General features: G+C 36.2%; 3 protein-coding genes across 16 annotated transcripts; all 3 read right to left on the bottom strand.

The window, feature by feature from the left end:
- Nucleotides 1-183: 183 nt before the first annotated feature.
- Nucleotides 184-4717, bottom strand: LOC18100802 (serine/threonine-protein kinase STY13). Of its 5 annotated transcripts, none has more exons than XM_006382154.3 (4): nt 4486-4717; nt 4091-4168; nt 2704-3715; nt 184-858 (listed from the first exon to the last, which is right to left on the bottom strand). In XM_006382154.3, exons 3-4 carry the CDS (start codon nt 3621-3623, stop codon nt 519-521), a joined length of 1260 nt encoding a protein of 419 aa, XP_006382216.1. In that variant the 5' UTR covers nt 3624-3715; nt 4091-4168; nt 4486-4717; the 3' UTR covers nt 184-518. The 5 variants fall into 5 exon arrangements, with proteins under 5 accessions (XP_006382216.1, XP_024460521.1, XP_024460519.1 ...); XM_024604753.2 differs by having other exon boundaries at nt 4067-4168; nt 4475-4707; XM_024604751.2 differs by having other exon boundaries at nt 4475-4707.
- A 1235-nt stretch (nt 4718-5952) lies between these two features.
- LOC18100801 (serine/threonine-protein kinase STY13) lies at nt 5953-10539 on the bottom strand. 10 transcript variants are annotated; one of them, XM_024604187.2, is made up of 5 exons: nt 10352-10539; nt 9889-9965; nt 8343-9413; nt 6950-7010; nt 6287-6434 (listed from the first exon to the last, which is right to left on the bottom strand). In XM_024604187.2, exons 3-4 carry the CDS (start codon nt 9248-9250, stop codon nt 6989-6991), a joined length of 930 nt encoding a protein of 309 aa, XP_024459955.1. In that variant the 5' UTR covers nt 9251-9413; nt 9889-9965; nt 10352-10539; the 3' UTR covers nt 6287-6434; nt 6950-6988. The 10 variants fall into 10 exon arrangements, with proteins under 10 accessions (XP_052309982.1, XP_006382214.1, XP_024459953.1 ...); XM_052454022.1 differs by lacking the exon at nt 6950-7010 and having other exon boundaries at nt 5953-6434; nt 8343-9445; nt 10352-10537; XM_006382152.3 differs by lacking the exon at nt 6950-7010 and having other exon boundaries at nt 5953-6434; nt 10352-10537.
- An 8178-nt stretch (nt 10540-18717) lies between these two features.
- Nucleotides 18718-23534, bottom strand: LOC18100800 (uncharacterized). The gene is made up of 4 exons (XM_024604436.2): nt 23362-23534; nt 22214-23132; nt 19914-20197; nt 18718-19718 (listed from the first exon to the last, which is right to left on the bottom strand). The coding sequence occupies exons 2-4, from the start codon at nt 23125-23127 to the stop codon at nt 18964-18966; spliced, it is 1953 nt and encodes a 650-aa protein (XP_024460204.1). The 5' UTR covers nt 23128-23132; nt 23362-23534; the 3' UTR covers nt 18718-18963.
- Between the last annotated feature and the right edge of the window lie 1421 nt (nt 23535-24955).

Raw genomic sequence — 24955 nt, 5'->3', positions numbered from 1 at the left:
CACCCAATCCTGATCCTAGAGACATCAATTTACAAGTACAATAAACGAAAACCCATCCCAGCAAAGAACTAATTCACCAACTGAACCTGAGAATGCTTGGTAAGTATAACAGGTTCCTTGCGAATACATAGGGCACTGATAAGCAAAGCGAGCGAGTTTGGGGGGGGGGGGGGGGGGGAAGCATTATTAATCCAAAGAGAACCTGCATTTGTTATATTAAAAACAACAACCAACAACAACGAAAAAGGCAGGTACATATATATGGCTACAGAGGGAAGATATATCAATGCTCCCCTACTACTACAGCTAGGAAACCATGACCTTCAACCACGCTACTCCAGTACAATTGACACCAAAAAACAGAAACCATCAGTCTAAATGGTCAACTTCTCCCTATCTTGAAAAAAAAATACTGATACATACACAAACATACAAGTTCAGTTCATACAGCTTCAGTTTATACTTCAGTTTTCATTTGTATCCTCTTTACGATCTGTTTTTCGGTCGTATGTTCTGGATCAGTCAACTGTCATGGGTTGAGTCATGCAACACCTGAAACGTGCCTTGCGCACACTAGTCATGATCTCAGTTTCAGCATTCTCAAGCATCCTGACAATCTCAGTGAAAGGGGGGCGGACTTCAGGATTGGTGTCCCAGCAGCGGGTCATGATGTCACTCAGTACAGGCAGACAATCATTTGGGATAACTGGCCTCACTCCCTTGTTCACCACTGCAAATGCAGCCTGCACTGCTGTCATGTTCTGGAAGGGGAGCAAACCTGTTATGAGCTCCCAAAGGACAATCCCAAAACTATACACATCCACCTTCTGCGTATAGGGCCTATGCTGAATCATCTCTCTGTACAAATGGGCAAGTCAAACACATAAGAGAACAGTTAGCTGTCAACAATTGACATAAGTTTGCAGATTCATAAAAACAGCTATTCAGAAAAACTCATATATATTTGATATTTGATAGAACTAAGAATATAAAGCTTACTGTAGTGCAACAAACGAACACAATAATTGATTCCCTAGAGCATGCATCAAACTCCAATTAATAATCATTGGATTCCCTTCCAGAAAATATATTTAAGCACAGGCAAGAACTTCCATGTACACAAACATAAACCTCTGTTATGGAAGATAATCCGTTTCATTGAGAAAACAAATAAGTTAACAGGTTTTTTCTTGGAGCAAGCATGTCTATCAGCAAAACCATATTATATGATAGTATGATAGTATATGAAAAGCATGGCCTTAAAATAGCGATGTGCTGAATAAACAGGTAAAAGTTTTGATTTATTTATTTGGTTACACGTGATCCCATGTTCCCAAGGAAGATAGAAATGATATGATATTTCAAACCTACAACAAACCCCACCTCTCTAAGTAATGCCATCAAATGAAAAAGAGATGACATCATTTAACAAAAAACAAATATTAAAACAACATCATTCAATTAATTACAAAAAAAAAAAATGCTGAAGAAAGTCTGGTGTGTCCCAAAAAAGGAACCAAACTTAAATGAGCAATTATTTATTTACACATTTGAATGCTGCTTATATTCAAAGATCTAGGTCTAGCTTGTTTAGCCAGATGCAAATCAGAATTCTAAAAATGACCATTCCTTATAAAGAAATCAAGAGCTGAAGAAAGTCTGGTGTGTCCCAAAAAACGAACCAAACTTAAATGAGCAATTATTTATTTACACATTTGAATGCTGCTTATATTCAAAGATCTAGGTCTAGCTTGTTTAGCCAGATGCAAATCAGAATTCTAAAAATGACCATTCCTTATAAAGAAATCAAGCCCCATTACGTAATCCTTGCCACATGACTTGTTAAGTCTAAACTGATTTGCAAGTTCTAACCGACATCAAAAGGGGGTAGAATTAGAAGAGGGATGAAAAATCTAGGAAAACCTTTGGGAAGACAAGTGAAAGATAGAGCTCTTCTTAAGGTATTTATCCCTTTTACAACACAATCACACCTTACAAATGTCTAAAACAAGTTACTCCATTGAGAGACACTATGAACGTTCACTAGAAGTTCTCGCGGCACAGTCAAGATGTGAAAAGTGGAGCTGCCTTTTAAGTTACTAAAGTTAAACTGTATTTAGTGGGAAAAACAACAGAGAGAGAAAACAGGGAAAAAGACACCAGTTGCTAGTTCTTCCATCCTAATGGCAAAATAGCATAGCACTTCAAAGGACAATGCCATAGAATCCAAATACTCTAAAGGAAACCTTCCCACATGATAAACATGTATATTGCTTCATTTGCCACCATCAGTCTCCATCTATGGAACTAAAAACAGTTGGGATATAAATCATTGAATTGATTTGTAAAAAGGGACATCCATGCAAGGCAAGTTATATACAGACACACAACACACCATGCACAAGAACGAAAAGGGAAGAAATTCTCAACTTTCTAAAATGTCTCCCTCATTTATTATTGGTGTTTCATTCCTTTATTTAAACAACAACCCCACACATTGAGGAAAATAACTACCATTTCTTAAAAAACTTATAATTACTACCATTCCATGTGAGATCTGTTAATCACATGGTAAAAGAAAAAAAAATTAACATTGTAAAACACATCAATCCAATTAGGAAAAAAAGTTCAACACATATATGCATGACAACCATAAAGTAACACAGAAAGAAAACTCAATGCGGAAAAATTTTAGAGACTTACGGAGCCATCCAACGATATGTCCCAGTTTCCGGTGTCATCCCCTCAGTCTGCACCTCAATCCGTGCAACACCAAAATCAGCGATTTTTATAGATTTATCAGCCGAAATCAGAAGGTTATCTGATTTCAAATCGCGATGTATAAATCCAAGTCCATGAACATATGCCATTCCCCTTGCAACATCTAATGCTTGCTTGACTGCCAATTTCAATGGCACTGCACGATTCTGCCTCCTTGTTAGAAACTGCCTAACTGACCCTCCCTTTGCATATTCGGTCACAATACACCAAACCATGGGCTTACGGCAGCCCCCAATAAATCGCACGATGTTGGGGTGCTTTAAATTTGCAAGCATCATAACTTCTTGCTGGAACTGCTGCTCCATCAATTGTGCCTTCTCTGGGCTATTTTCTGGCCTCTCTAATATCTTAATTGCAACATCCTCCCCATTATATGTTCCTCTATATAACTTTCCAAAAGCACCTTGGGCAAAGGCTGTACCCATATTGAGTTTTCTCAAATCAATTGTCCACTCATCATAATTCTGCAGCCCCTCAGTTGGGTACTTAGGATCCATCAATGCTTGAGCTAACGCATCATCATTTAGTGCATGGGTGACCTTCCCCGGACGAAACACACTCTGTCCCACCGAGACACTGTAGTTGTGGTGATTGACAGGTTTTAAACCTGGATGGCTTAAGATGTGGGTTAAAGAATCACTGGATCCCACACTACTATTATCCACTGACATTGAGACAGATCCACCCGCATTGCTTGTTTGTAAACTGTCGATAGACATGTTGGTGCCTTCACCAAGTTTTTGGTAAAACCCTTGAGTGAAATCATAGTAGTTGTTCTCATTGTTGGTATTTCCTCCTATGATTCCAGTAAATTTGGGCCCTTCCACCATTTTTCCAATCATGAATACTAGTTAAAATGAAATCAACAAGACCCAAATCTTCTTATCCAAAATTAGTCACACTCATTAGATGGTGCAGTATCTCCAGATGGGACCTAGAAACAAACACAAATGAAAACTTTTAAGCTACAATCAACATCAAACCACAACTCCATTTGACTTTGACAGGTGTTGCATTCACTAATTTTCTTAGTATTTGTTGAAACGCACAATTAATGTGAGACACGAACGCAATAGAACATAAAAGGACAGAAATCTGTAAAAAAGCTAATCTTCTAGTGATGATTAGGAAGCTGATAAAAGGAAACAAATTGACACATAACAGCGAAATCGTTAACTAATCCTCCCCATAGAACAAGACCAATTTAGAAACCTGTTTGGGGGCAAATTGCCTTAACTGATTATACCAGAAAGCAAATATAGAAACATTATAAAAAGAAATTTACATCTCTGAAGTGAAAAAGACATGCCTTTGCAATGATTGTATGAATTATCGAAACCTGAAACTCCTCAAAGAGATTCAGTCATCCAGATCCTAGACTCTCCATCTGTGATAAAAACACCATAACTGTTAACAAAAACACAAAGACACAAGCTTTTTACATGACAAGACCCTCAAAATCAAAACCCATCAAGCCATTGAAACAACTAATTGAGAAAGACTAAGACGGCAGAAGATTGAGCTGAAATTTGACAAATTCAACTTGTAAAGACTAAATTTGACAAATTCAAAGCTTAGAGCTTTATGAAATGAAAAAGAGGGTCTGACAGATATTAGATCAGGTAATTAGAAATAAATCATGAAAAGAACATCAATAAAGATAAAAGAAAAGGTAATAGAAATGGTTGCATACCTATTACCTACCTGATGGTTACTAGTTTTTAGTGAAAGGAAGAAGAAGGGATCAACAGCAGCAGCAAGAATGTCTGAATTCAATTCTCCAGCTACTTTTTACTATAAAAAATCACAAAGTAGAAGAGGAGGAGGAGGAGGAGGAGGAGGAGAGGTTTAGATGATGAACAACAACAACTACAGATATAGAGAGAGAGAGAGAGAGAGAGAGAGAGAGAGCAGTCTTCTCTTTGCATTTACTTTCAAAGTCGCAGTTTTTATTTATTTATTTATATTTTGTTTTTTATTATTTTTACAAGGACATAAATGTCTTTGAAAATTAAATTACTTTACTGTCATTCTTTTGTTTTTGTTTTTGTTTTTGTTTGTTTAATAGTCTAATCTAACAACAGATGGTTATGGGCCATGAAATACACTTATTTCCAAGTTCTCCATTTGAGTCATAATCCTTTGAATTCTCACAATTTTTCTTTAATATATGTTGTCAATTGGCACTACTGGAATTTCAAATTTGCAATATGAGGAGGAACGAGGAAGATAGCAGCAGCTTTTAAAAAAAGTTTATTACATTGTGTTTTGGGTGCGGAATGGTACAACTTTTTTTTTTCTTCAATCATAATTTATAGTAATATTTGGTATCGTGGAGGAGGAGTGTGATGTTTTTGAATTGAAAATATATTAAAATAATATATTATATTTATTTTTTATATTAATATATTAAAATTATCTAAAAATATTAATTTAATGTTTTTTAAATAAAAAAATATTTTAAAAAAATATATTATAATATAAAAACAGAGACTTAAATATAATTTTTTAAACCACAATTATAAAAGCTACCATAATACAAAATCAAAGCCATTTTAAACTAAGAATCACTCTAAGAATGATCTAAAACTCCACTTAACAAAAATTAAGTGCAAAATAAAAATTATTTAAATTCATTTATAGGTTCGCCCTGGATTCTCAAGCAAAAAACTTTGATCAACCCCTCCTCATAAGTTTACATGTTTCAACATTCTAATCATTAAAAAAAAAAAAAAGCCAAGACAGTAGCTTCCATATTTTGAAAATCATGATAATACAACAGTAATTATATGTTGATGCCGTCTTTATTATTATTATTATTATTATTATTAATTGGGTCTGATACACGCCCCATCCAAGTGGACTTCATTTCTACGTGTATGATGTCAAATTGTCACCCAAAAATGCATCCCCGTCAAGAACGCAAAGCGACAACGTGATAAACAGCCCTCTCAACTCTTCAAGTCTTGACATCAATAATTTGCAGAGAGAACCTGCATCTGCATCTGTTTGTTATATGAATCGCAAGACAATACTAATGACAATTCTCCATTGATGTTCCCCCCTATTACTATAGGACCTTCGACCATGCTACATCGGTACAATTGACTAAAACAACCCAGCAGTCTAAATGGTTGGCATCTTCCTATCTTGCAAAAAAGAAAAGAAGGATAAAGGAAAAGAACACTGATACATAAACATACAAGTTCAGTTCATACCAAGTGTCAGTTTAATAATACAATTTTCATCTGTATCCTCATTAACATCTGTTTTTTTTTTTTTTTTCCTTTCTTTTCGGGTCTTCTATTCTGGATCATTCAACTGTCATGGGTTGAGCCATGCAACACCTGAAGCGAGCCTTGCGCACATTAGTCATGATCTCAGTTTGAGCATTCTCAAGCATCCTAACAATCTCGGTGAAGGGAGGACGCACTTCAGGGTTGGCGTCCCAGCAGCGGGTCATTATGTCACTCAGCACAGGCAGACATTCATATGGGATAATTGGCCTTACCCCCTTGTTCACCACAGCAAATGCAGCCTGCACAGCTGTCATGTTCTGGAAGGGAAGCGAACCTGTTATGAGCTCCCAGAGAACGATTCCAAAGCTATACACATCCACCTTTTGTGTATAAGGCCTATGCTGAATCATCTCTCTGCATGAATGGGTAAATTAAAAACATAAGCGAGTTGTTAAAAGCATAATCTCTAGTAATCAGCAAAAGCATGCAGATTCTTGAAAATGGCAATTCAGAAAAACTGATGTGTGTTGCAGTCAAGTGGCATTAAGAAGATCAAGTTTTATAGTAGTTATATAAACCAATTGCTTTGCTAGAACATGCATCAAATTCCACTTACTCCTAACTAAATTCCTTTCTGAAAGAATATACCAATACTCATAGATAGAAACATTAACATTTCCCCACACATGCAGACTATGATCATGTGAAACACGTAAGTTGGAGGTTTACATGGAGCAAGCATGGACGTAAGCCATTCATATAAAATATCCAAAGAAAAAATCATGGCCTTCAATATTACAATATTGGTCTACTAAGAAATGTTTCATGGTTTTCAATAAAATATTCTAAAATTGGAAAAAAAATACATTTAAGGTTAGAAATGAAATGGGGAAGGAGATGCAGGCAAGGAACTATGTTCAATATCGTACAAGCTTGCTTTCATGTCTGATACAGATGTTATTTCCAATCTACAACCTTTTCCTCCTCTTCCTGTAGCATACACCATGACAACAACCATAATCATTGACATTACCGCATGAGGAAATAGAAGCAATGATTTTCCATTCTGTATTCAGAAAGGGCAACATGATTCCATTTAGTTCAAAAGATTTTTACTTAAAGTTTGGACATACAAAATGGAAAAGGTGCTACTGAATGTGTAGAAATAATGCACCAAACTTTGCACAGCAATTATTTATTCATGCAGCTTCTTCCTTTTCTTTTTCTTCCTTTTTTTCAAGAATGATTTATTTATTAATACATTCAATATTTTTTATATACAAATATTTAGGTCAAGCATCTTCAGCCAATAAATCAGAATACTAAGAGTAGAAATTCACCAAAAGCAAATCTTGCAAAAAAATACAATGCCTGCAATATGAAAGTAATTTTAAACCGAATCGATTGTTTTAAACAACATCAAAAGCACATACGAGTAGGAGAAAGAAGCAAATCAAGGGCAAGGCTTAAGAAGACAGGTGAAAATTACAATTCCTTTTTGGGCACTTAGCCATTCTATCAATACCGCAACCGCATCTTAAAGACAAAACAATGCAAGTTGTAGCACCTCAGTCTACAACACATCACATTTTTCATGACATGCAAGTTCCTGTGCCAAACATGAAAGGTGGAGTAACTTTTTAAGGTACATTTCAGCCCTCACCAGAAGATATCAGTATATTGGCTGGTAAGAAAAAAGAAAGAAAGAAAGAAAACAGAAGCAACTGCCTCTCTTCCATCCTAATTTTAGAGTAGCATAGCACTGCAAACAACAATGCCACAGAAGTTCAAAATTTTCAAGAAAAGCTTTCCAAATATTCGACCGAAGGTGTTCATGTCCAGTACTTGCCCTGCTATCATCAACTCCTACCAGAAGAAGTAGCTACCATTATTGTCATCCAATGGAATCAGGGTAAAAGGGAAACCTCCATGAAGAGGGAAGCTATGCACGCTATTGCCCACTCCCTTAAAAGGAAGAAAAGGTAAGGATAAATAAGCATTTCCAAAAACTGATGAAAACCTCGACTTCCTAAAAATTTCTTTCTCAATCACGATGCAGTGTTTTACTTTATTTATGTGGCAACTCCAAACAATGGTGTGGATTACCAACATTCCTTAAAAACCTGTATCCACTACCATTCATGCTCAGATATGTTAGTCATGCAATAAAAGGGAAGAAATCTATTGTAAAAATACGCATTTATCAGAAATAGAACCCAGAAAATGGAACAATCACATGCCCACAACAGAAAATATGCATGCAGTCATAAAGTAAACTAAAAAAATAAATTAAACCTCAATGTATAAAAGGTGCAGACTTACGGAGCCATCCAGCGGTATGTCCCAGTTTCCGGTGTCATCCCTTCAGTCTGCACCTCAATCCGTGCAACACCAAAATCAGCAATTTTTATGGATTTATCTGCTGCAATTAAGAGGTTATCTGACTTCAAATCCCGGTGTATAAACCCAAGTCCATGAACATATGCCATTCCTCTCGCAACATCCAAAGCCTGCTGGACTGCTAATTTCAATGGCACTGCCCGATTGTGCCTCCTAGTCAAAAACTGCCGAACTGACCCACCTTTTGCATATTCTGTGACGATACACCAAACCATTGGCTTCTGGCATGCACCAATAAACCGCACAATGTTCGGGTGCTTTAAATTTGCAAGCATCATAACTTCCTGCTGGAACTGCTGTTCCATCACTTGTGACTTTTCTGGGATATTCTCAGGCCTCTCTAATATCTTAATCGCAACATCCTCCCCATTATATGTCCCTCTGTATAACTTTCCAAAAGCACCTTGAGCAAAAGCTGTACCCATATTGAGTTTTCTCAAATCGATTGTCCAGTCATCATAATGCTGGAGTCCTTCGGTTGGATACCGATTATCCATCAATGCTTGCGCTAATGCATCGTCATTTAGGGCATGGGTGACTTTCCCTGGACGAAACACACTCGCGCCCACTGAGACATTGTAGTTACGGTGGTTGACAGGTTTCAAACCAGGATGGCTTAACATGTGTGTTAAAGAATCATTGGATCCGACACTACTGTTGTCCACTGACATCGAGACAGACCCACCAGCATGGCTTGTTTGTAAACTGTCAATGGACATGTTTGTACCATCACCAATTTCTTGGTAAAAACCTTGTGTGAAACCATAATAGTCGTTACCATTGTTGTTACTTGGTGCCATTAGTCCAGTAAATTTTTTACCCTCCACCATTTCCCAAACAATAATGAAGAAACTTGTCGAGAAAAATCAGGGACACACAATTCTTCTTATTGTAAACTCCTGTAACTTGTCGAGATAAATCCAGTGACACAATTCTTCTTAGCGCAAACTCCTGCAAGTCATCTAATGTTACAGAGTCGCCGATACATGCACCCTAGAACCAAACACAAAAGCGAGCACATTCAGCTGTACCTTCCAAAATCTAGTGACAATTTATAGTCAGCAATGCACTGTTTTGGCAGTTCACGCATTTATTTACTAATGAAATGGTTGAAATAGTTGTTTATAATAGGTTACAGGAAATCAATACTAAGTGGGGTACGATATCCAAAATCTTTAATGCAGTTTGCACTTGCACCAAAGCACGATTAATAGGGAAAGAACACGACAGGACGTAAAAAGACAGACACGATTATAAGACTTGAAAGATTTGTAATGAAGATTAAGAAGCACAAAATGAAACAACTAGACAAGTAACGGCAAAATCACTCTCTAATCACCATGGAATTAAAGACAAAAGAGGTGAGGAACAGGTAATTAGGGAAACCTATTTGTCCACGGATGGGGTTAAATAACAGTCCTAATGTGAGAGAACAAAAATAGAAACATTGTAAAGAGATAGATAATACCTCTGGAAGAACTAGTTAGGACATCTTAAACTGATTTGAAGCCACAGCACCCACAAAAAGTATGTATCTTTCACTATCTGCCATCAAAACATAAGAAATCAGTCAAACAAAAAAAGGACACAAGCTTTCCACATGAGACGACCCATCACACCCCCACCCTCAAAATCAATCAAAACCCTTGAAAGTATTTTGAACTTTCCAAGACTTGGTTTTTTTCTCGGGAAACAAAAGGATCAAGAGAAAGATTAGAGCTTTGTATATAGAAATGGGAAAAGAGGAGGAGGGTTAGACAGAAATTAGATCAGCTAATTAAATAAAAAATAAGACATCGTAAAATTAAAAAAAAATTAAGAAAAGAAAAGGGAAAGGAGATGAATTCTGTCAGCAATCCTGTTATTAATTAATTAATTAATTCTAAAAAAAAAAAGCAGTAGAAGTAAGAGCTGTGTGGCTAGATAGATACCTAGCTAGCTAGATAGTAATTCTTCGACAACGAAAATGAAAGAGGAAACTAATTGATAGTTAATGATAAAAGCAATGCAGAGGAAGATGAAGATGAAGATGAAGAGGGCAAAAAAGAACAGCGACCATAGACAGAGAGTCAGTCAGTCAGTCTTCGCTTCTCCTTTTTTTTTTTTTTTTTTTGTACTTTCAAGGCTTCTTCGGTTCTCTTTCTTTTTTCTTTTTCTTTTGTCTTCCTCTTAATTTGTCCATTGACACAATTGCCCTCTGTCTTTTTCAAATTTACGCCCAGAGCCAACCTGTATATATATATATATATTGATTACATTATAAATATCATTTCTGCTGCAATAAATATTTTAACGTCGATATATTACACCACGTTATCAGTATTTCTTTTTTAGTTTAACATAGATGTTCGGATCAGCTTGTGCATACCTCGACTAATTCCACGAGCCCTGAAGTTAACGACCATGTAAGCCTCCAGTGGCCATCAGATGAGCAACCACAGGGCTCGAACTTGAGACTACAGAGAGAGCAAACCTCTTGATCCCAACCTCTTACCACTAGACCACCATCTAAATGGTTAGTTATCAGTATTTTTTATTATATGAAATCATTCGATTTTAGTTTTAATCCAACTGAAGCGGTCCACATAACCTTACTTATAATTTTCCATTATTTAATTAACAATTCAATAATATATTTCAAACATAAATTTAAATACAACTAAATAGTTGAATGTAATATTAATACACGTATAAAATATTAACTCTACACAATATAATGTATGTTAATATTAAATTACAAACCCGAAAATAATAATTATAAATTACTAATTATAATATGTAACTTTTAAGATTAACTATGTATGATCTCCAAAATAATATTATAGAATTATTACATGTATCTAGCTAGTCATACATTCAAAAGATTTGAACATGTCATTTACAATAATTACAATGGAGTCATAAAAATGCCCTTTTTAATGTTATGCTGCCTTTGCTCCTTCTGCCAGGTCAGCTGCCCACCGCGGTCTGGGTTTGGCTTGGCTTCTTCGGTCGTGTTTCTATCGTGTATGATTGAAGAAGGCTGGCCTTTATGGTTTTTCTTCAGCTCTTTTAAATGAATTGGACAGTTGCATCATTATGCACACTCACTTCCCCCTCGCCTTGGGTCTCTCCCAAGCACTGGCAGAGCTGCTGTCATTTGTTTGTTTGGGTGGTTTAGTTAGGCTCTTTTTCTCTGGTTTGTCTACCGTTGCCTAAAAAACATGTGGGGGTCCTCTCCTAGCTATATAGGGGTTTTTTCAGTATTTTCGATCTACGGTTTCCTGCGTAATAACATTTCAGTTTTTTAGGCTCTTAGTGACAATCTTTTTTCCTGAGTCTGGGTTTTAAAGCTTTTCTATCTTTTTTCTCTCCCTGTTACTCTTACCATGCACCTTGCCTTGCTATTTGGTCATATTTGGTTACACCATCAGTTTAGCAACTTTTTTCTTTATCGTTGCATCATTTGTCGTCTTTATTTGTTGTAAATCTTCCCATTGTTTGCATGGGACCTGTTATCCTTTGTTGCTCTTATTTTGTTGCTTCTGCTAAGGTTAACTAAGCTTTTTCCCACACTTTTGTTTTATTGTTTTAGAAATCACTGCTGTTGTTCATTTGATGCACATCCCCTGCACTTGCCTTGCTCTTTGGCCATATGCTGTTGCACCATCAATTTAGTAATCTTTTTTTTTTCGTTGCATAATCTGTCAGCTTTTTTAGCTGTAAATATTCTTATGCTTCTTCTTCTTCTTTTCCACGTTGCTTCATTCAAGTGCTCTCAGTTTTGGCTGTTATAGGCCAGCCATTGTTTGCGTTGGAACCTGTTATCCTTTGCTGCTCTTATTTTGTTGCTTTTGTTTAGGTTAGTTGAGCTTTTTACCACACTTCTGTTTTGTTGTTTTAAACATCACTGTCCTTGTTTCTTTGGTACACATCTCATGCACTTGTTTTGGTCTTTTCTCCAGGATTTAGAGGGGATGTAATTTGTTGTTTGGATTTTGATTTTTTCTTTCCATGTCTGCCAGGCTGAATGACTTTGTTTTGCCTTTTTCCAGCGTTGTTGTTCTGCCTTAGGCTTTTTATGTTTCCCTGTTAACTTTGTCTTCTTAGTCTATTATTTATATTTTGTTCATTGCATTTTGACCATGGTTTGTATGATGCATATGATTTTTAAAAGCTTTGTCGAGCCTTTCGGAGTTCTCTTCGTTTCGTGCGCTGCATCTGTTTCTTTGTTGGGTCAACGACTTGGCTGTCATCCCATACTGCTTTGTGTAGGTCCTTTTAGCTTGAAAACTTTGCTTCTTGCTTGACTAGCTGTATTTATGGTGTGTGATTTCTTTCCCTGCGATGAACTTCAGATGTTGCGTTTTTCCATGGTCTTGCTTTGATATGCTCATCTTTTGTTTTGTTGGATCTTCGAACATGCCAACAATGCCATTTTCGACTTGCACCATTTTCATATGGGACCTCTGCTTCAACTTTAGACGAGTTTGTGGTCAAGGATACTATCAGTATGCTTGATTCAACTAGCTACTTGGTTGGCTTATTTCATCAAGCTACGCAGAGATTGACAAAGACGACTGACAATCCTGGATACAAACTTCGGTTGCTTAGTCAAAGAAGTCATGACTCAAGGTAGTATAATGATCCATCATCGGATGATATCAGTGGTTTGGTTATCATAGATATTGGTGATTATCATTCAGAGCGAGATATCATCATCGAAATCTGGTCAGAGGCTTTACAAAGGATTTCAAAATTGCATCCAAGATTTATGGCCTTACAATATCCTTTTTTTCCCCTTTGGTGAGGATGGTTATCAGACTAACATTAGTTTTGCCAACCAAGATGATCAGCTTTCAAGGAAACATCAAAATGTGTTGATGAGAGCTTTCTACGCTTATTTTATTCATGAAAGAGAATATGGTGAAGACAATGTTACAAAAGGTAGTTCACTTTACCAATAATTTTTTATCGATGAATTTGCCAATGTTGAGGAAGACAGACTTCATTACATTAGAGAAAACCAAAATGATCTTCAAACCGAGCTTTATAAAGGCATTAACGAAGCTGTTCTTAGAGGGGATGTTTAATTAGGGTCAGCTACCGGAAAAATTATTGTCCCCTCTTCTTTAATTGGCAGTCCGCGATATGTGATAAACAACTACTAAGATGCCATGACTGTTTGCAGGGCATATGAGAATCCAGATCTTTTTATCACATTCATATGCAACACAAACTGGCCTGAAATCCGAAGAGAACTTCGAAAAGAGAAAGTTTATAAGCATGAAGACAAGCCTAATGTTAACTCAAATGTTTCAGCTGAAATACCCGATAAGAATGTTGATCCTTTATGTTATGATATTATCTGTAAGTTAATAATACATGGTCCATACGACTCTACAAAACCAAATGCACAATGCATGCCGAAAGGTAAGTTCGTAAAATCATTTCCAAAGAAATTCAAGAACTCAACTGTTTTTGGTGAAAACGAGTTTGTTTATTACAAGCAACGCAAGTGTCGTGATAATTTTGTTCTCAAAAATGGAATTAGGCTTTGCAATAACTATGTTGTTACATACAGTAGAAAACTTTTAATGCAGTAAAATGCACATATAAATGTTGAGATATGCTGTCAATTAATGCTTATCAAGTATCAGTTTAAATATATCAGTAAAGGATCTAATTAATAGTACAATGCACATACTTTAATTGTCAATTCATCTGCCCTCTATGAAGCTATTTGGTGTCTTGTTCAAAATATTGTCTTCTCAGGCAGCAAGTCTCTTCATTCTGTTCTCAGAAGGCTAGGTATTAATAAAGCAATGACTGAATGGCGCGAGTGAAATAAAAAAAGATGCTAGTGCATAAGAAGTTTACTATTCACAGTTTCCAAGCGAATATGTTTGGTATGGAAGATAGAAATAATGGATTGTAAGTTCAAAAGTTTAGCCTTGGACAAATAACATGTGCATCCTGCTGCTGGAGAAGTTTTTTTAAAAAAAATGCTTTTAAACCATATATATAAAAGGGCCAACATGGTTTGATGATTTAAGAAGAGTTTGCAGCAGGGTTGTTTATCCAACATTTCAACTTACTTGCAGAGCATTGGGGCTTTTAGCTTTAGGTGATGATAAGGAATGGCCCGAAGCTTTTTGTAAAGCCATAGCAACAACAATGTCTCCACAACTTGTACAACTTTTCGTCAGCGTTATCCTATTTTGTGAAGTTGTCAGGCCATTGGTTCTTTTCACTCAGTTTTGGCATTCAATGCACGATGACGATGATATCCTCTACAAGCTAAGAACTTGTTTTAGAATGCCAACAGATGATCATCTGAAAAATTGTTGGAGCTTGAAGCGCCAATAAATAACAAACAGGTGTTGTTCTTTTTAAAGCCCTTGACCGTTCAACGCATGATGTCCTCTCAGGGTACGTGTGACAATTATAGTGGTAGCCTGCCATTTGGCGGAAAGAGTTGGCCGCATTTGGATCAAAATTGGAGGTGATTAATGTCAAATTAATGAGTTCTATATATACCTTTGAAAATAGATACATCAACTCCGTTGTTGCCCATGAAGCCGTACGTTATTGATCTTAAATCTTACACAAAATTTGCAAGGGTTGCTTCTCTAACACCTCATGTGCTGCCTGCGACACTACTTCAACTTCACAAACTTTGCGCGTGCGCTTGCTAGAGGAAATTAAAGGATCAAGAATACTCACTAGTTGACACAAAAAACTCTGCTTATGCATTTTCATAACTTTTTTTTTTTTTTTCATTTTCTTTGGGATTGCTAACATCTTCTAAAATTTTGATTCATGAGATGTGCTTGGTCGATTAAAAGCCATTCATCCATTTGATCAAGCATTAGTTAGAAAGCAGGACGTGACAGACAAGAGAGAGTTTATCCTTGAAAACATCAGGTTGTTTAGCTTACTCTTTCTACTTCAACAATCTTATTACTTTTACCTATTTCTTTTCATCTTTTATACAGGGGCGATGAGCTCAGAATAACCTTTTGAGCTGATGTTGCTAGAAGCTTTGATGATTCTATTTTGCATGGGCAAACAAATCCAGTTATTGCTGTTTTTGCTGGCTACCTTATCACACACTGTCCTTTTAAGTTTGCACGTTTCTTATTTGCTCATTACATTTTTTTTTTTTGCTTGAACTTTATGCCTTCTTGCCATTGTCATTAACTAAATTTTAAAAATACTTTTTCATTTTCTTTTTAGATATTTTTATGTTTTCTCAAGCTAACTTTCATGTCTTCTTCCCATTATCATAGAACTGACTCTTGGATCGTTTTCTTCTATTTTTTTCCTTATCCTACAAGGAAAACCAAACCTCATTAGCACTGTTGCGTCCTTACAGTATTTCAACCCAGAGATTCCTAAGAATTCTTCTACATAAGCATCAGTAAGCCAACTCCTTCTCTTTTCTTATTACTTCACTTATATTATCAGATTAACTCTTGGTGTTTTGATTCAACTTCTTGTATTCTCAGCTATGACCAACTCCCTGTTGAAGTCCAGCACCTCCCTGCTTCAAGAAACGATGTTAGATCCATTAAAGAACAAAAAATGAAAACAGAAAAACAATCAAAGAAATTCTTTGTATGGATGCATAATTGCTAAGAATTTATTTGGTTCCTTTGCCCACAACTATCTCTATGACAAAGGGTTTGATGATTGCATTTCACCTCCCATGATTGACAAATTAGACAAGGTCAATATTTTCCATCTCAGGTTTGGAGCTTTTCGTTCAATTGTCAACCGCGGTGACATCATTATCACCAATGTTTTCGATGACAATATGGCTGCCGAATTCCCACGCCCACATACTGAACCAGACTTGCATGCTATTAAGGTTGCACTTGCTGATCTAGCAGCTTCATCATCTTCAAAAGATGTTTCTTTATTGGACCCAACAGCTCATGCACCCATTGCATCCTCCAGAGTTGATGCTACTTTCTTACAGCTCTCGCCAGTGCAACCAGTTGTCATCAATCATTTTTCAGTATAAGCAAAAAGACAGCTACTCTTGAAAGATGAAACACCTGATCCCCAAAGGTTACAACCACCTCAATTATGTCATTTAAAAGATGTTGCCTTTCATTTTTTTTAAAATCCAAGTTCTTTCAGTTGCTTTTATGCGTGGCAGATACATAATTAATGGCTTTTTTTAATTCACAGCTCTGAATCAGGTGCTGCAGCTGATCCTCCAGCTGAGTCTAAACTACTTGACTGTGGTCCATCTACCATCTTAGAAACACATGGTACACCAAGCAAGTGTCATTGTCCCTCTGAACTTGACCAAGATTAGGTAACTACTCTGTTAATTTACCTCAACAAACCTATTGTCATGCTTTGCTGGAATTCCTTTATTAGCACAAACAATGACGGCATCCATTGCTTCTTCACTTGCACAAGACTCTTCTACTGCTACTGCAAATACAGAGCAAAGTTTTTCCTTCACATGCTTTGTCTTAGTTTAAGTTTAGATAATCGAATGCTATAGACAATGTGATGTTGTTACTGTGGTTTCCAGTTAACCTAAAATGGTTACACCTGGAAAATTGAAACGTGGTTCGGTCAGCCAAAAAAAAAAATGTTGCCAGTGAAGATTTACAGTTGTGAAACCATTAGAAAGCTTCCTTCAAACTAAGAGAAAGCACTGCCTCCGAAGCACTCCAATGGCTAAACTCTCAACAACTAGAGGAAAGGCTATTACTCCCATAATAGGACTAGGGGGCAACATCACAGTACAAATTTACTATAATATATAAATATTAGGCAAAGCACTTTCTAGTCAAGAAAGTAAAGACTGGAACATAACTCCCAAAAACTACAATAGACACTACAACAAGAAGAACTTGCCTCCAGTCTGAGAGTGCTACGAAACTGATGCTTAAGAAGGAGCATGTTTTGATGGTTAGATATAGCATGAATAATTAATTCTGACATTGTTGGCCGGACAAAACAAAAAAGAACTGGGCAAATAAACAGCCTAAAAAATGGATTTAAGACACACTTTTAACTAAGAAAACCATTAACCCTTTATTTCTAGCGTTTTTTTTTTTGTTGTTGTTTTTTCAAAGTAAAATCGATTACATCTACTTTCTAACTTTAACTTTATTGTATTTGCTTCAACCTGGCAACACATTAGCTTCACCTTCCCTTTTTCTTTGCAGACTTCTTTCCTTCATTTAATCTATCCCTTACACTACGGATTCCTTTTTTATTTGCAAGGATTTTTCATCAACAAAATCACACAGGCTTTTTGTGCATGCAACAACTCAGTAGCCTGCTTCCCAGTGACTTTTGCATGCCCCTTGTGACTGATCAAACAACACATTGCTTGGCTCTCTTGCAAATTGCAATGCACTGTTGCACTTTAACATTGATGTGGCATTGTTTTGTTGTTCATTAATAGAATACATGGCTTTTGTGATGTTTTTTTTTTTGTTGTGGCTAAATAGAACAGTACATGTAGATGATTAGTTAATCAATCGGTTTCCTACAATTACATAGGTTTTTGCTCTTGCAATTTTTTCTGCAGTATGAAGCTCTTTCACACACCAAATTCTGCTAAGATTCACTCGCTTTTATTTCACCCACATAGTTGTTTTAGCTTCGTGTAGCATTGGCTCCAGCACACCTTCAAATGCTTTTGCTTATTCAACATTGGTTCGCGAGAGCAATGCAACTAGTATATTTTTGTATGTGGTGGGATTTAATCCTTAATTAGTTTAGCTTAATTCTTAAATTTTCTTAGCCACAGATTCTTTTTTTTAAAAAAAATAGATAACCCTATCGACTTCAAATCTTCTTTTCACAAGTTTTTTTTAATATTAATTTCTATAATTCTTAATGATTTTCTCAGCGCAGTTAGTTTATTATTTGAAATCATTAGATTTTAAATCGATTTAAACCTTTTAATACATTTGGATTATTTTAGAACCCCGATCCTTAATTTGATCCACTTTTATTTCATAATTTTAGATCTTAAGTTGTGATCTAAAAAATTTAATTTGTAACATATTGAGACCGGGTTTATATTTAAGTCCTTGGAGGGCTTGTGTTGGTCGGACCATTGACTAACTTCTAGCAGCATTCGCATGACCCGCTCTACCTCTTACATCATTTTTCTTGCTAATGCTTACCATTATATGTCATGTTTCTTGAAATCCAAAAAATCAATGGCTATTGAACTATTCAAAAAACAAAACAAAACAGGTGCATTGCATTTCATAATCTCTCTCTCTTTTTTTTAATCTCAGACAACAAAACTCAGTTAAGGCGCAAGGAAACCTCGGTCAATGCATCGAACTTTATACGCCAACGTTGGCATTGGTTAAATGATTACAACACTGCAAGGTGGTCTGTCTACTGCTTGCAACTACAACCCCCCTAAATCAAAACTTTAAGTAGCATAATCCAAAGCATGAACAACCTCCGCCTACACATCCATGTTTCCACGAGGATGGGAAGAAGGCATCTCAATAGGTGATCTTCCTTTTCCGATTAAAAGCAAATTGATAAGAGATGCACAGGGTTTTTACCTAGTAACAGCCCTTGCAACCATCGATGAATGATAGGTGGTGCTTCTCTGTTTCCTGTAAGATGTGTAAACATCATCGTATTGACTTGGCTCGTTAGGATCGGCTGCTGCCCCAAGTCCCAATCTTCCTGAGCCACTTCCATGTTTCCGCTCCACACTTCCATCTGCATAAGCTCCTGTCTCTGGGTCAACCTGTAAGTTTGGAGGAGGAGGGATGCAAGCTCCTCCTTTGCGAATGGGAGGCTCTCTCTCATACTCGTCATCTTCATCTTTTGGATCAGATATCATCGGTCCCTCAGACGGGTTAACCTCTCCAATCTCTTTAAAAAACTTTGACACACTGTCTAGAATTTCTGATGGGGATACATTGGATGGGGGTATGGTTGTCGGGATGTCCAAAGGGCTCAAAGGTGAGTAGGGTACCCCACTGCCAATCTGCATCTTTCTGACCATTCCAGGAATGAGACCAGGTGGGAACAGGGGATATGGTGACAATTTTTCAGCAATGTTAGCAGGAGGTGCTTGCAATAAATGTGGTGCAGGTTGTTGACTTGCTGGTGGAACAGACGGATTTACAGGCAGGGAACCCGGAAAAGCAGCAGCAGGGACTGAATTTGGAATGAATTGCTGATTTCCTAAGGTTGGAAGCATGACTGGAGGCACTTGTTTATCGGGATGCTCCTGATCTGGTACACTCTGCCTATCAGGCAGCCATTGTGGAGCATTGTAACTAGTTGCATGCTGAGGAAAGCCTGCAGGAAAAGGAACTCACATGACATTTCTTGAATGAAATTATCAAATTCTTGGAAACAAATCCAACGACAAATTACTTAAAGCTATTAAGCTGCACAACCCAAAATTCAATCTGTAGTCACAACTACCCCTGGTACATTAACATTATTGGTTTCACAAGCTAGCATGTTTAGCAAGTAGATGGAAGAAGCTACCTGCAGCGGGCACAGAATCTGCTGAGCCAGTACATAATTCTTTTGGCGGCCCTGGAAAAGAATTTGCCCGCGGTCCAGCAACCATCTCACTTTCAAGTTTATAAATGGTATCTTGATCGTAGACCTCCTTTGAGGCCCAAAACTGCACAATTTTCTGCAACCGTGACTGGTTTTCATCCTTATTCTGAGGGTAGTGATAAATCCTTGCAAGCATGGAACCTAGCACTGGCTTAAATGCAAGGGCTTCATTATCAAGATCACGGGGATTAATTCTCCTTTGCAAACTGCAGGTAACAAATAGCAAGAGGTCAAGGAAGTTTTAAGACTCTTACATTATGAACAAAATCATCTTTTCTGAAAAAAAAGAAAAAGCATGCCAATAAAGGTTCACAACACCAAATCAAGAAAGTAAAATCAAATACCAAAATAAAATGCAACGAAGCAGAGAAGGAAATCTATGGCTGGTTGCATAGAAATCAAGGAGGCTTGAACATTCATACCAGATAATAATAGAAAGAAAATAGATAAAACATTTCCAAAACAAATATTAAGGACCTCAACAGACACGCAGCTGCAGAGAGTGGGCCATGGGGAATCAGGATGATCAATGAAGATTAACATAAAGAAAAGACTTTTGGATGAACTGCACATTTTGGAGATTTAGCTCTCATACATTTAGTGTCAACTTTCCAGGTGAATTTACAAATTCTGAAGTTTTTACATATTAGAGATGGAACCTGAATTTAATATGAGCTCATGTGGCCTTAAGGAAACAACAAAAACATTAGGGATTGCCAATTCTCTGAAATTATGCTACGACTTGCAGGTGATGATGTAAACTTGAACACATTTTTTTTTTCCAATACATGGTGGAGCCCTTCCCAGTGACACTGCATATAATTTCCTAATGATACAAAGATGCGCAAAACAAGCCGCCACTGCCTATAAAAGTTTGTGTTCTCTTTTTGTCAATTTCTTTCAAGTTCATATGGAGGTGGCCTTAAGTTGGGATCAAGTTTGGCCTTCCAGGACTAGAATTCAAGGGGATGTTGCTGCTCTATCATGGAGCTAGATTGCAGACTGAAGAGAGGGTGTCAAAAAAAAAAGCACCAGAGATTGAGATAGTTGCTTTATCTTTTTGAAATCTATTCCCAAACTGGAGAAAATGATATTATGTGGCCTTTTATCTGAGGCCCTGTTTGTGAGGTTTTTCCAATGATTTACTCTGTCATGGAGCTAGATTGCAGACCAGAGAGAGGGTGTAAAAAAAAAAGCACCAAAGATTGAGATCGTTGCTTTATCTTTTTGAAATCTATTCCCAAACTGGAAAAAATGTCATTATGTAGTCTTTTATCTGAGGGCCTGGTTGTGAGGTTTTTCCAATGATATACTTTAGTGACTATATAGGGCGATAAAATATGATGTTATCTCGCAAATATTTGTGAGACAAATAAAAAGGATAACATGTAGGATTTTTAAAGTCCGAACAGGCCTCAAATATAAAACTCAAGTTTTAAATCTATGCAATAGCAAACTTTTAATAAATCCTATCTACACCTACTGAATTCTTAAACCATTATAAACTATGTAAAGAGGGAGATGTTCAATTTGTATGGAAACTGGGACCCCAATTTCAAATAACTTGCGAAAGGTTTTTTCAAGGGTGCCTTCACATGTTTAAGTATTCTGAAATTCTGGTTGCTTGAATTTTTCTAAATCGATTATTCACATGGAGCAATCTACTTCTAGTAGCTGAAAGTCAACAATTTTGCTCTTAACTTTGTGATTCAGTATTTATTAATCTTATTTCCATTTTGTCAAATTTGATTGTAGGTGATCTGCATTCTGATGAGCCATATAACTTCAAATTTGATTATTGGTAAGCATCTACATTCTGATCAACTATATGACTTGAGTAATTTAGTTCAATGATACTAGATTTCAAAGCAACAAAAACACATGTTTAAGCTTCCTTAAGAACTACAGGCCTCAGAGTAAGGTAATATTGAAAAGGAACCACTCTCAAAGATTATAGCGATATTAGATGAAGAGGTCCTTCTAGCACAAAGCTATTTTAATAGGCACACAATTACAAAGATCAATTCCACTAAGAAGGTATGCACTTGTAAGAGGAAAAAAAAAACAAATGAAAAGGAAAATGAATCTAACATGAGCGTATGATGTAAGAAGCTCATGAACAAAAGCATCAGAGACAAACTGCTGGTGATGAACAATACAGATTAGTCAAGGAGTGATCAAGTTGTAGTCTTCAGAAGGCAATTAGTGCAGAAGAACCATACCTGTCAAAAAGAATATCATTGGCAAGATAGATGATATGCAATTGCCTCTCAGAATCATCAAGAGCAACAATCCTGTCTCTGAGTGCTTCGACGAGAGCTGGTGCAAATGGAGACCTCTGCATGAACCAAGTCTTGGCACCTTTGATAGACTCCTTGGTACCATTTAGAGTGTTAAGCACATTACTGAGCTCCACTGCAATATCAGGAGGAAGTGGACCAGAGAGTCCTCTAAAGGACTTGGGTGATTCAAAATCTGGTCGACCATGAGCGCCAAAGGGCTGTGGAGGATGCTGCTGATGGTGATCATAAAAAGGTGGAAAAGGAGGCTGGTGCATTTGAGGGGGAGGCCCAATAGCAGCATTCATCATTGGGTTTGGTTGTGGATGCATCATGGAAGATGCTTGGAAAGGAGGATTGAAAGGACCACGTGTAGATAACCAAAGCTTATACCGATAATATGCATGACCCTCTCCTCCATAAAGGAAACTATAAGCGGGATTATCCTGCTGTTTTTCACGAATCATGACTTCGAATTCAGGCCCATTCTTTGCAGAATACTCAACAAGCTTATCAATACGTTTTTGAAGCTCAGGATCGGAAGGAGGGGGGGCCGGGGGTGAGGGAGAATCATAATTAGGAGCATGGAAAGGCGGAGGAATAAGGTGAGGGGGTAAATGCGGAGCAAAAGGTGGAGGGTGCTGCTGTTGCTGCGGAGGGAGTTGAAGATGGTGAGGGTGTAGAGGAGGTTGAGTGTAAGGGAATTGCTGCACTGAAGAATGAGGAGGCATGAAGGGATTAAGTGGGGGAGGGTATTGTTGGTGTTGATGTGGAGGCGGATGGTGTCCATATTGTGGCTGCTGCTGAGCATATGCCATTGCAGCATAGTCATGGGGCTGCGGTTGCTGCCTATCCATTAAACCTAGCAAATAAATAACTAAATAAATAAAAACCCACGTCCAAACTCATCATATTTCACATAAGAAACAACAATTACCATAAAATCCCACATTCATTCCATACTTAATATGTAGGATAAATAATTAAAAATTGAAACTTGGGAGGGTTTTTGCTAAAACTCTCTACGAATAAACGGCAATCAAATATGATAAGCACTACTACTACTGGCTTTCAGAAAACAGAGGAAATACCTTGTGTGATATTAACCAAAGCAGAAACGAATCTAACTAGACGGAGACGGGCACAGAGCTTATCGGAGACTCCGGGAGAATCTGTTTTCCAATCGGAAGCGGAGAGCTCGACGACAAACTAAATACTCCGCTTTGTTGGATTTGATGACCCGATGAAGGGATACTATTAGTATTACCTATAAAATATACCGTGAGGCGTTTTTCCTGTAGCCATCTTTACTGTTCCCCTCCCTGGATCATAATAGTGAGATTTAAAAAAAAATTAATTTTATCTTTGAAATCTTATTTTATACAATTAAATTATTTTGAGTCTGAATTGAAGCTAAATTATATATATATATATATTTTAGAGGGTTGGGGTTAACTTCTCATAGGTGAAAAATATGGGTAATATGGGTGACGACTCTATAATGTATTTAAAAATTTTATTTTAATCTTTTAAATTTTTTAAGCTAAGGTATTCGGTGTTTGTAATTTTTAAATATTGTATTTTGATATCATATTTTATTTTTTTTTAGTCTTTAGAAGAAAAAAAAAGAGGTCGTCGGATTCTAACTTAAAAAAATCATTGTTGGTGATGATTCTGACCTTTAAAACGATTGATTTTCTTGTCAAATTGTTCTATATAATAAAAGGAGTTAAGATCGAGTATTTTTTGTTACATTTAAAACACCTGGAAAAACATATATGAACTCTGAAATTTTTGGGTTTTAGGTTGATTATGATTTTTGGGGTTGTTTTTTGAGTTTTCAAAGGCCATGAATTGGTTAAATAAGGTTTTAAAGGTGTTTCCTAGGTATTTTAGGTAAAAAATTGGTTGAAAATAGATGACACATCGTTTATTTTTTTGATAAAGAATAAAGCAGATGATGCATTTCAGAAAAAAAAACCTTGCATATATGGGCCTATACTTATAGGCCATTTTTTTATGGGTTAGACGTTAGGCCTGGCTTACCAGACCCACAATGCATGGTCTTATTTTTTTTTTCTTGTCTTTTTTTTAATTACTTCTTTTTTTATATGTTTTTAAAAATATTTTTTTGCATATATGATTTGATTAATACAACTTTTATGTGATTTTTTGGTTTATTTAACTTTTTTGACATAATAATTTTTATTATTATTATATTAAGTGTGTTTGGATTTTTTATTATGTTAGTATGATTCATCTATATATATTTTTTATTTTATATATATTAAACTTATTTTAAAAAATAAAAAATATTTATTTTTTTACAATTTAATATGTGCAATTTTCAATTTTTTCCTTTTATTTTATTCAATAAACTTTATACGTATATCAATTTTTGTTATAAATTAATTTTCATAAATAAATTCATTAAATACAATCGAGTAAATGATACATTCTACAATATTAAATATCTTAGCCTACATTTATTTTTTATTTTCTCTAGTTTTTTCTCTAGTTATTGTTAACGATATTTTTTAATTTATTTACATAAATAATCACCAGTTTAATTGGTTAGCTACATTAACTTTTTAATTTATACTTTAAATTTTCTTTTTAGAAAAAATCTTGCATACCCAGATTTTTTTAAAAAAATTTACAATCAACATGCGGGTCAAATAGAGT

Source organism: Populus trichocarpa, chromosome 6, assembly GCF_000002775.5.
Source record: "Populus trichocarpa isolate Nisqually-1 chromosome 6, P.trichocarpa_v4.1, whole genome shotgun sequence".
NCBI lineage: Eukaryota > Viridiplantae > Streptophyta > Magnoliopsida > Malpighiales > Salicaceae > Populus > Populus trichocarpa.
This window is presented reverse-complemented; position numbering and strand designations above follow the sequence as displayed.

What these genes read in the sequence shown, in the direction of transcription:
- LOC18100802 (XM_006382154.3), bottom strand. Translation starts at nt 3,623, where the DNA reads ATGATTGGAAAAATGGTGGAAGGGCCCAAATTTACTGGAATCATAGGA. An exon ending in ACATATCGTTGGATGGCTCC is followed by an intron (nt 859 to 2,703) that starts GTAAGTCTCTAA and finishes CCATTTGTACAG; the next exon opens with AGAGATGATTCAGCATAGGC.
- LOC18100801 (XM_052454025.1), bottom strand. Translation starts at nt 9,250, where the DNA reads ATGGTGGAGGGTAAAAAATTTACTGGACTAATGGCACCAAGTAACAAC. An exon ending in ACATACCGCTGGATGGCTCC is followed by an intron (nt 6,435 to 8,342) that starts GTAAGTCTGCAC and finishes CCATTCATGCAG; the next exon opens with AGAGATGATTCAGCATAGGC.
- LOC18100800 (XM_024604436.2), bottom strand. Translation starts at nt 23,127, where the DNA reads ATGGATAGGCAGCAACCGCAGCCCCATGACTATGCTGCAATGGCATAT. An exon ending in AATGATATTCTTTTTGACAG is followed by an intron (nt 20,198 to 22,213) that starts GTATGGTTCTTC and finishes TGTTACCTGCAG; the next exon opens with TTTGCAAAGGAGAATTAATC. An exon ending in AGATTCTGTGCCCGCTGCAG is followed by an intron (nt 19,719 to 19,913) that starts GTAGCTTCTTCC and finishes CTTTTCCTGCAG; the next exon opens with GCTTTCCTCAGCATGCAACT.